This window comes from Marmota monax, unplaced genomic scaffold, assembly GCF_021218885.2.
Source record: "Marmota monax isolate L192 unplaced genomic scaffold, Marmota_monax_Labrador192_F-V1.1 WCK01_AAM20220418_F8-fsc00251, whole genome shotgun sequence".
Lineage (NCBI taxonomy): Eukaryota > Metazoa > Chordata > Mammalia > Rodentia > Sciuridae > Marmota > Marmota monax.
In genome coordinates this window covers 1917812-1932207 of record NW_026694546.1, presented here as the reverse complement: position 1 = coordinate 1932207, position 14396 = coordinate 1917812, and the positions used below count along the sequence as shown (strand labels likewise).

General features: G+C 40.3%; 1 protein-coding gene across 3 annotated transcripts in view; it reads left to right on the top strand.

Moving 5' to 3' along the window:
- Nucleotides 1-5341: 5341 nt before the first annotated feature.
- Nucleotides 5342-14396, top strand: part of Fbxw10b (F-box and WD repeat domain containing 10B) — a 47612-nt gene continuing 38557 nt past the window's right edge. Inside the window, exons 1-5 of one of the 3 annotated variants that reach the window (XM_046420717.2) lie at nucleotides 5342-6029; nucleotides 7972-8148; nucleotides 9925-10125; nucleotides 10225-10352; nucleotides 11795-11917. In XM_046420717.2, coding sequence (XP_046276673.1) covers nucleotides 5531-6029; nucleotides 7972-8148; nucleotides 9925-10125; nucleotides 10225-10352; nucleotides 11795-11917 — 1128 coding nt within the window. In that variant the 5' untranslated portion in view covers nucleotides 5342-5530. Of the gene's footprint in view, nucleotides 6038-7971; nucleotides 8149-9924; nucleotides 10353-11794; nucleotides 11918-14396 lie in introns of all 3 variants that reach the window. The other 2 variants (XM_046420715.2, XM_058571590.1) reach the window with 2 other exon arrangements.

Here is a 14396-nt window from a genome sequence, read left to right as displayed (position 1 = left end):
GAGAGCAATTACCCCTAAAGCATGGAACCTGTTTATTGGTAATTTTGCTTACTCTTAAATGAAACATGTTTCCATTTTGCAAAACAGTAGTTCCTCCTTATTTTGGGGGGACTACATTTCAGGACTCCCAGTGGATGCCTGAAACTGCAGATAGTCCTGATCCGACTGCTGTCAGGGGGACATGTTTCTGTTCATGTCTTGTGGCCACAGGTTCAGTGCATTTTCCAACTTAACACTTTTCACATATTGGGGCCAGAACTTTTGCACTTTGAGGTGCAACAGGCAAACTAGCATGAATTTCTTTTTTTCTTCTTTCCACATACAAAAGGCATGTTCTTAACTGTGAATCTTAGCAACTTCAGCATGTGATTTTCTTTCTTTCTTTATTAAGTCTAGAACTTTGATCTTTCACCTGAAGGAAGCACTTTATGGCATCTCTTGGGCATATCTAAATTGCAAGCATCATCTTGCTCTTTGGAGCTACTACAAAGTTAAATCAGGGTTACTTTCACACAAGCACTGTGATACTCTGACAGTCAATCTGAAAACTGAGATGGCTACTAAATGACTAATAAGTGGATAAGTGTATATAACATAGATATAATATATAAAGGGATGGTTCATGTTCTGGGCAGGATGGGATATTAAGAGATTTCATCACACTATTCAGAATTATGCACAATTGAAAATTAATAAATTGTGTCTTTGTAATATTTGCCACTTAATATTTTTGGACTGTGGTTGACCATGGGTAACTGAAACCATGGGAGCAAAACTATGTAGTGCATTATTTATTTAATTTAGTTTTCTTTTTTTTTTTTTGGTCAAATTCTGTGCTTCCCTCAGTATACTTCCCTCAGCATCCCGTTCTGAATCCCAGTTGGAAGGATTAAGGTGAAAGATCCAGGAAAAAAGGACATCCGGATATCTTTCTAGTCTTTTATTTTCTTACTTTGTTTCTAATTTCCATTTTGCCACCTTTTCTCTTCTTTGTTTCCGTTCTCATTTCTATGATTTATGCTCTTCTTGACCTGCTCTTCAAACCAGGCACTAGAAGTCCAAAGTTTCTTTCTTTCCATCTCAGGGAAGTGAAAAATCTATCCACCTTTATGCAGGAAAGCCAAATCCTACTTTCCTTGAAATACATTATTTTTTCATCTATTTTTCATTATTGCGCTTTAAGCTTACTCTAGTTCTATGAGGGATATTTGGGTATCTTGCTTAATTATTATGGACCTCATTTTCCCCATCTAAACAATTGGGGGGGATGAGATTCCCCACATAATCTCTCAGAGTGCACCCAGCCCTGTAGTAAGCCTTTTCTTATTTATAGAACATCAGTGATCACTTCTACACCCTTAACCAACCGATCATGTTATTCATCAACACTAAACAGGTAGCTAGATCTTATAAAAAGCTACAAAAGCTGCATAATTTTAAGTGTGTGTTTAAACATAAGCCAGGAAACCATCATACAGAAGGATTCATGGTCTTTGGAAACTCCTTTAGCACACATAAGAACTTTTAAATAGTAGATTCATTTGGCCAGACAATGAGAAGTTCTGGGTCCTCTTTCTATCTCCAAATCCACCTTTGCTGAGGTTCTGATGAGGTCCCCAGATATCCTCTAAAAACCTTAGATTTTATAAAGATGGATAAGAAATAGAAAAGAAATTGCATTTTGAGTACCATTTTCAAATGCCATGTCCCATCTCTTATCTCATTTAACCTCAGCAGCCCCGGAATGTAGATACTACTTTCCCTATTTTATGGAATGAAGATGAAAAGTGTAACAGCTCAGATAGGTTAAATAGCTTGCTCCAGGTTATTTGATAATAAATTATGAAAGAATTAAATAACTCATGTTTATTTCTGATATGAAGTCACTTGCACAGATTTTGAGACACGAGCTTTGCTTACTTCAGTGCTTCTCAAAAAGTGGTTTCTCCACCAGTAGCATCAGCTCACCTGGGAACTTGTATGAAATGCAACATCTTAGGACCTCAATCCAGACCTCCTGACTCAGAAACTCCCAAAACCTGGAGTTTTAAGAAGGACCCTCTGATTTAAGAAGGACTGTTGGGGATTCTGATGCACCCTTAGCTTTAAGAACCACTCCTTTTCATCTATTCTCTTGAGACGGTTCTCTCTTCACTACCAATAGCAAGTGCCTGTGCTGTGAGTTCAGTACAATCAGGAAGATGTTTTTGGCCACCCCAGGAGTTTGCAAGCTACCTCCTTGGGGTTCAGCTAAGTTGAGAACATTTCTGTGTTCTCTTAATTCTCATCTTTGTGCTAATAAAACTTTTCTAGCCAGTGCCCTTTGCTATGGATTGGATAGTGTTCCTGAAGGTCCATGTGTTAAAGGCTTGATCCCCAGGTTGGCATCTTGGGGAAGTGGTGGAATCTTTAGTAGGTGGGGTCTGTAAGAGCACCTTGGGTCATTGGATATGTGTCCTTGAAGGGGGTTATGGGACCCTGGCTCCTTCCTCTCTTCCTCTTGTTCTGCTGGTCCATGAGGTAAGCAGTTTGCTCTGCCACATGCTTCCAACCATAACTATCTGGCACCTTCACCAAAGGCTCAAAGCAATGGGTCTGCCCAGTCTTAGACTTGAACCTCTGAAACCATGAGCCAAATAACCTTCTCTCTTTTTTAAAGTTAATTGTTAATTGTCTCAGGCATTAAGTTATAGTGATAGAAAACTAACACCTCCATGTTTTTCTATTCCCTCCTTTTTAAGTCAAAAGACAAGTTAGTGACTTGGAAACACTAATTTCTCACAAATAAAGGATTTTTTTTCTTATTTAACTTTGGCAACAAGTGTCATCCAGGTTGAATAAGCCTTGCCTCAAACTTAAAGTGTGTCAGATTTCCAGATTTTTTTCCCTGGGTTTCATTCACAATGTTTACATATATAATGAGATATCTTGTAGATGGGTCCAAGTATAAACAGGAAATATATTGATTTCATCTATACCTGATACATGCGGCCTGAAGGCAATTTTATACATATTTTAAATAATATCGTGCATGAAACAAAGTATCATGGTGTGGAATTTTCTACTTGAGACATAAAGTTGGCACTCAAAAGTTATGGATTTTGGAATATTTCCAATTTTGGTGTTTTGGATTAGGGATGCTCAGCCTGTACCACATAATAAGAAGGTGATAGATGAGACAATACCATCTCCCTGTGTTCCCTAATGATAATAACCATACTTACATGACTCTTGACACTGTGTAAAAGTTCCTTCATTTAACCCTGATGGCCACCTGTGTGCCAGATGAGACTGTGATTTTCATTTCAAGGAAGGAGACAGTGAGCCTAGAGAGGCAAGTGAATTATCCTGAGGTACACAGCTGCTTGTGGCAGAGGGTGGCTGAAGTTCATGCTCCCTATTCTGAAGCAGTGCTCTTTCCTGAGCCCCTGCTGACTGACCTGGACAGGTAGCTGTGAAGGAGATTGTGGACCAGGTCCTCTGGGGCAGAGTATGTTCATGGGTTTAGCTCTAATGGCCCAAGTCATTGCTCCTGAATGAGTCATAAGCTAGAGCCAAAGGGTAAAGGTCTCAGAAAACTGGTAAGACTTACATCTTCATGTCATTTTTATTTTAAAAGCTATACACCTGTATACATACATACATTATTTTCTTACATGCATCTCAATATAGGATGGACACACACATATAAACATGGTAAGGATATCAATTGTTTGCCCAAAACAACAATCTCAATGACAACACATAGTTCTCTCTTATCTGCAGTTTTGTTTTCTGAGGCTTCAGTTATGCTCAGTCAACCTCTGTCTGAACTATTGGCAACTTCATCACAAAAAGAAGGGTAAACCAGGTGTGGTGGTGCATGCCTGTAATCCCAGCAACACTGGAGGCAAAGGCAAGAGGATCCCCAGTTTGAGGCCTGCCTCAGCAACTTAGCAAGGCCTTCAACAACTTAATTTTGAGACTCTGTCTCAAAATTAAAAAAAGAAAAATAAAAGAACTGGGGATGCAGCTCAGTGGTGAGTACAGTCCAATAAAATATTTTGAAAGAGAAAGACTACATTCACACACTTTTATTATATTATTATAATTTTTCTATTTTTTATTAGTCACCATTATTTTCTTACTGTGCCTCATTTATTTAATTTTGGCATATAATTATATATTATAATTATTAGCACATATTAATTGTACAAAATAATGGGTTTCATTGTGACATTTTCATACATGCATATGGCATGCTTTGATCATATCTGCCATCCCTATTACTCCTTCTTACCCTCCCCCCCATGAACCCTTTCCTTTCCCTAACAGTGCCCCCTTCTTTTTTCATATTGTCTTCCCCACCCAGATTCTACATATGAGAGAAAACATGAGTTACTTGTCTTTCTGAGTCTAATTTATTTTGCTGTGCCTAATTTATAAATCAAACTTTTTCATAGCTATGTATGTATAGGAAAAAGCATAACACATGTAAGGATTTTTACTATCTGTGGTTTTAATGTGTCCACTGGGAATTTGGATGCATCCCCATGGCTAAGTGGGGACGACAGTAATCATGATGACAATACCATGCAGGTTAGCATGTATAAAGGGCTACACAGGTACTGGGCAATCTTCTAAGTGCTTTGCATGTAGATTCTCACTGAATATTCATTATAGCATTAGAAGTAGGAACTAGTGTGGTCTATATTTTACAGATGAGGACAGTGAAACATAGAGGATTAAATAATCTGCCTGTGTTCACGGGAGCTAGTAAAAGGCTGTATTGGGGTCCCAACCCAGCAGTCTAACCCCAGACCCTCCACTCTTTGCTGATGAGCTGTGCTGTGTCCCCTACACATAGATAGGTATGTTATTGCATCTGGCAGTCCACCCCCCCCCACATATTCTCAGGTCAAGTAAAATTTTCTGTACCTCAGTGTGATTCTCTGAAGTGATTTCTGGTTAGCATTCTGAAGCAGTTAAACAATTTCAATGTAATTTAAATATTTGTGGTTTTACTTTGATGATGCCTTAAGAAATTGAATATAAACTTCTTCGGGATCATTGAGATAGCCACCTTATAACTGAATAGCTATAAACATAAGAAGCTTATATCTAATTAAATATTTATGAAGATTTAAAAGTCATTAATAACAACAATTGAAGTGCAACACCAAGCTACATGGTATTTTTTCCTCTTTAAAAGCACATATTATTTAAATTTTTGCAGTATTCTCATTCTAGAAATGAGATGACCAGCTCTTTCAGAATATACAGCAACTGCCTCCACAAAAGCAGTGCCAGGTTTAGGAGATTTACGGTAAAGCCATGTTTCCAAGGAGGTCAGTACAAAAAGCCAGACTTCTACTGGCAGTTTCTGGGTCAGATAAACTTTCCATTGGTCACTATGGTTTACTTTTTCTCCGGGAGATGTTTATAACAGAAAAGGCTCAGTAGGGGCTTTTGTCCACTTTCTCTGTTCCTCCGGTGTTTGGTACAGAGTTTCTAACTGGCAAGGATAAAATGATCTGGTTATCTCAGGATCATGGCAAACCTGGAACCAAGGCTCAAGAATGCCCCCTATTTTCGTTGTGAGAAGGGAAATGATTCTGTCCCTTTGTGCCAGAAGTGTGAAACATGTATCTTAGCCTGGAAGATCTTTTCTACCAAAGAGTGGTTCCGAAGGATCAGCAGCATGTCGCAGAGGAGGTTTCTAGTTAGCATTCTGGAACAGTTAAACAGCTTGTACTTGTTAAACTACTTCCAAAATATCCTTCAGACTACCCAGGGAAAGGATTTCATCTATAACAGGTCCCGGATCAATCTCAGGATGGAGGGGAAAGCGAAATCCTCCTTGAACCAAATGTTGGATAAAACTGCGGAAGAAAAGTTGAGTGAGATCTTGTACTGGTTTGGCAATAGCACCCACCAGACGAAGGCAAATTACACTCTTTTGCTGCTGCAGATGTGTGACACCAAGTTACTGCTCATGGCTGCCGATGTGATCAGAGTCCTGTTTCTGAGAGAGTGGAACAATATCTCAGGTAAACAGGTAGGGAGAAGAGGGCCCTGGGAGACCAGAAAGCAAGACTACAAGGAGCAGCAGGTGCAGACAAGCTTAGGCAGACGAATATTGTGTAATGCAGGAAAGTCTTCTTTGAACCTTGTCCTGACATTTGATCTTGTTTGCCCAAGGAGAAATCACTGAATGTGACTTCCTTCTAGAAAACTAAAAAAAAAATGGCCAATGCAGGAGGAAGTTTAGGACTTGAAACTGTGAGGATTTGAAATGGGTTTCTGCATGACTTAGGTTCAGAAATGGCTGGTCCCTGCCTCTGACCACTCAGTGCTGGTATCATTTCATTCCTGCATTAGGGATTATTAGACTGGGCTTGGGAGGGATGTAATGGGGAAGTTGCAAAACTGGTTTGTTCTTCAATAGCCCTGCTCAGAAACCAAGCCAAGAGGTTAGAGCTTAGGACTTTAAAAACATTCATTCTGCCCTATTTTTTTTTTATCATAGAATCAAATCTTGAAGTGGAGTTTATTCAAGGTTGGAGGTAGCTAAACATCCAAATGATTCTAGGGCGGTAGTTCTCAAACTGTATTTCCATCAGAGTCTCCAGTTACACTTGTTAAAACAGATTGTTGTCCTCTTGCAGTAGAACTTTTTACTCATTAGGTCTGAGGTAGTCAATATGCTGTATTTTTAATAAGTTTTCAGCTATTGCTAATGCCACTAGTCTGGAAACATCATATTGAGAGTCATTAGTGTAGGGTATCCATAGGAGACTTTTGAAAGTGTTTGGCCAGCTGGTTTAGGAAGGCAAAAGAAACCATAAGAGAGGCAAGGGACTCAAGATTAGGAGGGGACTAAGAGTTGGAATTTCCAGCAAGGGGAAGGGAAGGGGGGTTGGGGTAGGAAAAGAGTGGGAAGGGTGAGTTTCTTGGAGGGGTTTTGGAATTTGAGCTCTTGAAGATGGGTAATTCCTATTGTCAAGGAGGCTTGAGTTGTGATCATGTTTGCAGGCTAATGAAATCCAAAGGAATTTTAAAGTTAAATAACCTAGGGCACGATTTTTTTTTAAAATTTCATTTATTTATTTATTTTACAGTAGAATGCATTTTGACGTATAGTACACAGATGAAGCACAACTTCTCATTCCTCTGGTTGTACATGGTTCAGGGTCCTAGGGTACAATTTGATCCCTAAGTATTTCACTTGTTTTCATCCATGTCAGGGATATAAAAGAATGATAACTGGGGTGAAAAATGATAGAAGACTGGCGTGTCAAAACCATGAGTTAGATTGGTGATCAAACAGTCCCATTCCTTAATTTTATAGATAAGCAAGCCACAGTCCGGGGAATCTGAGCAACTGAGCTTAGGTCACTCAGCAAGTGAATTGATATCTGTGTCTTCTCCTGAGCATCTCCCATGGTGGAACATACTCATGTGGTGTATTTCAAAAGCTCCACCATGCACTCTAGGAATCAGCTCTTTATGTTAGAGCTAATAAGTTCAGTTATAAATTGTGGTGACCCTCTTCTTCCTAGGACATATTCTCTCTTAAAGAGTTAAGTTTTCTAATTTGATTTAAGACAGTTATTCATGTTCATAAAATGGTGCAGTATTTGCATAGAACCTCTCAGATACTTTAACTCCTCTAGAGTACTAGAGATCTCTGGATTGCTTATATAATACCTAATACATGCAAATGCTAGGCAAAAAAGTTATTATCCTATATGGCTTAGTGAATAATGACAAGAAAAAAAATGTTTGTACATGTTTAGTACAGATTCATTATTTTTCCTCAATATTTTATATCTGTGATTGGTTGAATCCAAGAATGAAAAACATGCAGAAACAGTCTACAGATACAGACTATTCGTAAAAGAAATAAGGAAAAATAAAACCATTGACCTCTGTCTCATGTTCTGTATACCTGCTTGAAGAGCAACTTTGTCTTGGTGTTTTGTTCTTTAGCGCTTAGTCAAGACTCTGCCCATGTGAGTTTTTTCCCTGAGAAAGGCTACGACCCCAAGTCTAAGACTTCACATATCTTCTGGGCAGCTAAACTCAAGCCCACATCTTTCCCGTTGTCTAAAGCCCCAGGAAATAAAACAGTGCCTGAAAAGCTGGAGAGAGAAGCATCACATACTGGTAAGTCAGCTTTTAGCAAGAAAGCCAGTGTACAACTACTGGCTTAGCACTTTTAACTCATCACTTTTTAAAATTTACAATGGGTTTATTGGGATATAATCTCACCTTAAGTCAGAAGTATCTTTATTTGTGATGATTTGACTTGCTGTGTTGTTTTTTTTTTTTCAACTTAACAATGGGTTAGAGTGGATCAAGTGCATTTTTGAGTTATGGTATTTTTTTTTTTATGTGGTGCTGAGGATTGAACCCAGGGCCTCACGCACGCGAGGCAAGCGCTCTACCACTGAGCCACAATGCCAGCCCAAGTTATGGTATTTTTAACTTAGGGATGTTTTTATTTGTGGAGGATGTAACCCTATGTAAATTGAAGAGTCTCTGAATATATGAGATTGGGAAGTCTTAGTGGAGTTGGAGGGGCTGGGAGGGCAGTGACCTCTGATTGTATCAGATTTTGGGAACTAACATTCACTCAGCATCTCCAGTGTGTTGGGCTCTTTGATTTTTTTTTTCTCATTTACTCCTCACAGCTGGTAACCTGGTAAGGGATGAAGGATAAAAATTGGTCAGTATGACCCCAAAGCTCATGCTTTTGTCCTTCCACCATGATGCTTACAAGAGACATCTGGAAGTAAAGATCAAAAGGAAACTTTACAGAGCTTCTTATGATATCTCCTTCTGTCCCAGGTCATAACCCACCATCCAGCTCTGAGCTTTGGCATAGTGCATGGGTACCTCTAGGATCCAACTCACCTGTGGCTAATTTTTTTTAAGCTTTGGATTTAGTCTTGAGGAAGAAACTAAAGCAGTGAGGAATTTGGTCCCTGATCTCAAAGGCCCTCCTAAGTTTGTTTTTGAAATAAGATATGTACACTCATGAATCATCTTAACTTCAGAGATGCATTTTGAGAAACATGTTGTTAGTTGATTTCACCATTGTGTGAACAACATAAAGTGTACTTACACAAACCAAGATGTTGTATAGCCTACTATACACCATAGTAGACATAGTAGACATAGGCTATATGGTGTAACCACCATCACACACATGGTCTATTATTGACTGAAACACCAGTCAATAATGTGTGGCATATGACTAGTACATAAAATAATCATGAGAAACACAAAGCATAAATTCTAAAACACCTTTTATATGGAAAATTCCAAACTTTAAAAGTAGATAGAACAGGACTGGGGTTGTGGCTCAATGGTAGAGTGCCCACCTAGCATGTGTGAGGCCTTGGGTTCAATCCTCAGCATCACATAAAAATAAATAAAATAAAGATATTGTGTCCAACTAAAAGTAATATATATAACTTTTCTTTAAGTAGATAGAACAGTCTAATAAATCATCCATATAACCATTATTCAGCTTTAACAATTGTCAATAGTTTACTCAGGGTCTCATACTTGCTAGGCAAGCATCTACCCTGAGCTACATCTCAAACCCTACTAATCTTATTTTATCCATCTCTACCCCTTAAAAATTGCTTAATTTTTTTCTTGTTGGGATATTTTCAAAGAAATTCCAGATACGATGTCATTTCAGGCTTTGCTACTTTAGACATCTCCTGTCACTGAGAAGGCAGTAAACGAATTGCATGTTTGGGTCAGGAAGTACTATTTTCATGTGGCAGAAGAGATAAGAAGAATATGTTGCATGAGCTCACTTGCATAAGCTTTATTTTTGGGAGGGAAGCTTTTGGTGAGGATTTGTTCTGAGGCCAGAGTTACTGTAGAGACAACTCAACCATGCACCCTTCTCTGGCTTCACTCTAGAGGGACAATGGAAGAATACACTGCAGTGTATTTCCGAGATGAACAGAATGTTTTCTGGAAAAACAATCACATCGAGATCAGAAGACAATTCCTGCAATCTGCTGATAAACCTGGATGATGTCAGAGACCTGTCTTGTGGCTACAGCAGATACCGGGACTTTATCCGTCACCTCCCTCTCCATCTCTCCAAGTACATTCTAAGTATGCTGGGATGGATGAGGGGAGTCCTCAGAGACCTCCCATTCTGGCCCAATCCTGGGGTTTCTGGGCCCATCTTTCTGTTTTTTACCACTCCCCTAGGAATGCTCGATAGAAACACTCTGAACAAGTGTGCCTCTGTAAGCCAGCACTGGGCTGCGATGGCTCATCAGGTGAAGATGGAGTTGAACACACAAACCTTCATTCAGAACCAAATTGCCCTCTTGCAGGTATTTCCAGTCTGGGAGGGGCATCTCTGGAGACCAGCTTCATTTCCATGTTGAGGTTTACCTAACTATGCGCCTTTTCATTTCCCTGGCAGACCCTCAGCTGGCCTCCTGCTTCACATTAGCTGCTTGTTAGGTATTAGTAGCCACTTTCTTGTTGTCTGGACTCCCTATTGGTCACCATTTACCCTTCTATTGTCAGTGTACATAGCAGGGACAATATGTATAAAAATTTGTCTGTAACAGAGAGGCCAAGCCTTTCCAAAACTGCCAGGGCTTGGGATGTATCTCAGTGGTAGAGCACTTGCCTAGTATGAATAAAGTCCTGGGATCCATCCCCAGAGCTGCAAAATATGAAGCAAAACATAATCTCACAAAGCAGGGAATTTTCAACCCCCCACCCAAGGACTCATATTGGAGCTTACACAATAAGAAAGCCATGAATACGCTTCTGAACCAAACTCATGCTATAGAGAAGTTTACAAGGTCACCAAGAATATATTTAGGTCCATAAGAAATTTTCTACCTGACAGTCATTATCTCTGGCATTTTTACTACTCAGTTTCTTGCCTGATATCTTGGTGGTCTTGAATTTTTTTTCCCCCCAGCAGAGGTAGGTGACAACGGATGAGAAGACGCAGGCATGGTAAGGCAGGTCATCATCTGGAAACTGATGACCATCTCTTGCTGGTCTTCCTCCAGGCATTTGATAGTCATCCTCCTCCTCCATTGGTCCATGCACATCATTAGCATAACTTGCCAGACTTGGACCTTCCTTCCCTGGACAGAGTTTACCCATCTTCAGATTTTACCAAAAACTAGTCTTTTCTGTTCTCCTGGAGAGAAGGAATGAAGAGTTGTCATTTCTTGTTTTATAAAAAATTTACAGCTAAGTAACAAATGCATCACCTCACATAGTTCTCAATTTTGTGGTGCAAGAGCACTTAACATCTACTCTCTTTGCATTTTTCTAGAATACAATATATATCATTATTAACTATAGTCACCTGCTATACAATAGACCCCTTGAATTTAATTCTCTTATCTAACTATAATTATGAATCCTTTGACGAACATCTCTCCATCTCCACTCCACCTGAAATACCTTAGCCTCTGCTGACCATTATTCTACTCTCCACTTGTATGAAGTAAGCTTTTTTAGGTTCCGCACATGAGGCCCATTCACATAGTATTTATCTTTCTGTGCATGGCTTATTTCACTTAGCATAATGTCCTCACTGCCATCCACATTGTTGCAAATGACAGGATTTCCTTCCTTTTTTTTAATGACAGGATAGTATTCGGTTGTATATACCACATTGTCTTTAGCCATTCACCATGAATAGGACATTTTTATACTTGGCTATTGTGAATATTGCTGCAATAAATGAGAGTGCAGCTATCCAAGAGCAGCCGTTTTCTGTTTTTTTTTTCCCCCTCTCCAGGGATCCTACACAAAAGGAATAGATCCCAATTATGCCAACAAGCTTTCTATCCCAGTTCCTAAAATAGGAGATGATGGGAAGCGCATGGGTACCAAAAATCCCAAGTGGAAACTGAGAACAAAGGTGAGTTTTAATGGCGCCTGGGGCAAGTTCCATGAGTGTCCAATGCTCCTATTGGCCATTGAAGGCTGACATAGAGACTCAGTCCTCAAGAAAGGATAGTGATGGTAGGAGGCACTATTCCCTAAGGGAGACCAGAGTTGTTCTGTGTTGCTACCAAGTTGCAAGTCACTTCCCCTCCATAGATCTTGATTCCCCATCTGTTTAATGAATAGATTGATTGGGTTGTCCTCTCGGGATTCTTTTTGGCTCATATCCTGTGGCCAGGACCTGTGTTCATGGCACTAGATCATCTAGTGGAGAGCTCAGAGACCAGGAGTGAATTCAGCTTTGAGCTGGGGTTTCCCTCAACTCTCTCAGCCCATCCATCTTGAGGCTACTTGAATCTGCTGCTCAGGAATGAGAAAAAACTTGAGAGGAGGACCAGCGTTGATCCAAAAGGTCCGCCTTCTCAACTCTCACATCTGGGTTCTTTTCGTTTCTTGGATGGAAGGAGAGATTCTAGATAAAATCACCCCATCTATTCTTAGGCAGTGATAAAGTAAAGGAAAGACTCTTGCAGCTTCATGAATTGAGTCTGCAGGCATGGTAGTTACTCCTAAGAACACTAGACTCCTTCCCCCACCTCTCTGCTGAAGGTCCTACTATTTAGTTGACCCAGAAGGGATATTAGATGAAGGGTGGTCTGACTTTAGCTTCCTTATGTGGCATAACTAAGAATTTAAGCAATAGAAGCATCCAGAGAGATCACTTAGCTTCTGTGTAGCGACAGGCAGGTCACTTAGATCAGGGAGCAGACAGTGGGGAGAGTAAAGGACATTGAAACTGTGATGAACTAGAGAGCTCACTCCCTACTGAAAGGGGCCAGTCACTGCTCAGCTTCAGCTAATTATTACTATGATAACTCTGCCCCCTGCCTGCCAGGACATATGAGTTTTCAGGAGGAAATCTGAATGATTATGTGAAATTTTTTGCTTTTCTTAATTAATGGCAAGCAGTGAAAGGCATTTCATGGGCCAAAGAAAATACATTTGTGAATCTTAACGGGAGCAATGGCCAGTGGCCAGTGTCTTGTTGGGGGGGGTCTTCTTCCTGCTGAGGAGGGTGTACGCCACCTTAAAACTTAAAGTCTAAATAATTAGTGAAGAACAAAACACAAAGAGGCAGAAATATATTTACAAAAGCAGAGCCCCTGATACATCAGTCCGCGCAAGACCTGGAACTAGACAAGGGAAAGATGGCTCTGGTGGTTATTTAAGGGGGTGCATCAGAGGCAGGGATAAGGCTTCAAGGGTAGAAGTTTTGCAGTCAGCAGGTTGATTGGCATCATGGCAGGTCACACCCATCTCAGGTGCTATGTGGGATCTTTGGCAGAGCTGAGGGGGAAGTTCACCTGCATCAGGTGGTCTATCCCTGTTGGGGTGCCATGGGAAGTTCCCAATGCCAGACCTATCCCCTCACTAGGCTACAATGCGCAGCATAGTCCACACACAGCCCATGGATGACTCTCAACAGAATCTCCTTCACCCATTTTATAGATAAAGAAAGTGAGGCTCAGAGAAGTCAAGTTCTCCCAGACATTTGCATGAAAGAGGCACAAGTTGAATTCAACCCTGACCTTCCCAAGTTTATTTCTTTTCTAAGTCTAATGAAACAAATGCCCTTATTCTTTACTTTAGGTGATGGAATTTGTAACTGACCAACAAAAAGGATATTCAAGGCAAGGTTTGGCATTTCAGAAATGTCTTAAAAAAGGGAGGGGAATTAGAAACAAGGAAGAAAGTATGAAGACTAGAGAGAACATATAAAATAACAGGATGAAGCAGTTACAGGCTCTGCCCCCATGAAGCAGGAGCCATACTCTTAGAAGAGAGAATCCATGGGTCCTTGCACCATTGCCCAGGGACAAATGGAGGTGAATGCTTCTCACCATAGGCACTCTCTACTAAAGGCGAGGAGTATGTTAGACAAGGTGCTGATGGCTTTATATACATCATCTATTTGATTTTTCACTGTGGATCAAGTAGGTATAATCCCTCCTAGTTTATGGATGTAGAAATTAAGACTATGATGTTAGAAAACTTGCTGAGGTCTCCTAGCTGGTGAGGGGTAGAGCTGTGTTTTCTCCTTCCCGATGATTCCACCATGTGCCTTCCAGGGCTCCCAAAACCGAGGGATAATGGAGGGCCAAGGAATTTCCATCTTTGTTGGGAGAAACCAGGGAAGCCTTGTTTAATTCAAGTGGGGATATGGAATGTTGCTTGGGCTGGAGGGGAGGAAGGCTGGCACATTCTGAGCAGAGATTTGTAGGTGAGTGTCACTACTTGATTAAAGATTAAGGAGGAGATTGGGCAGAGAAAGAGGGCATCTGAGGAAGAGTCCAAAGGCATGAAGGAGAAGGAGAAGGTTTGGAAGGAGATCCAAAGATGTCCCCAAGGCTGTCAGATGCAAGTGTGATTTTGTGGTCTTCTTTTTTGCTTTC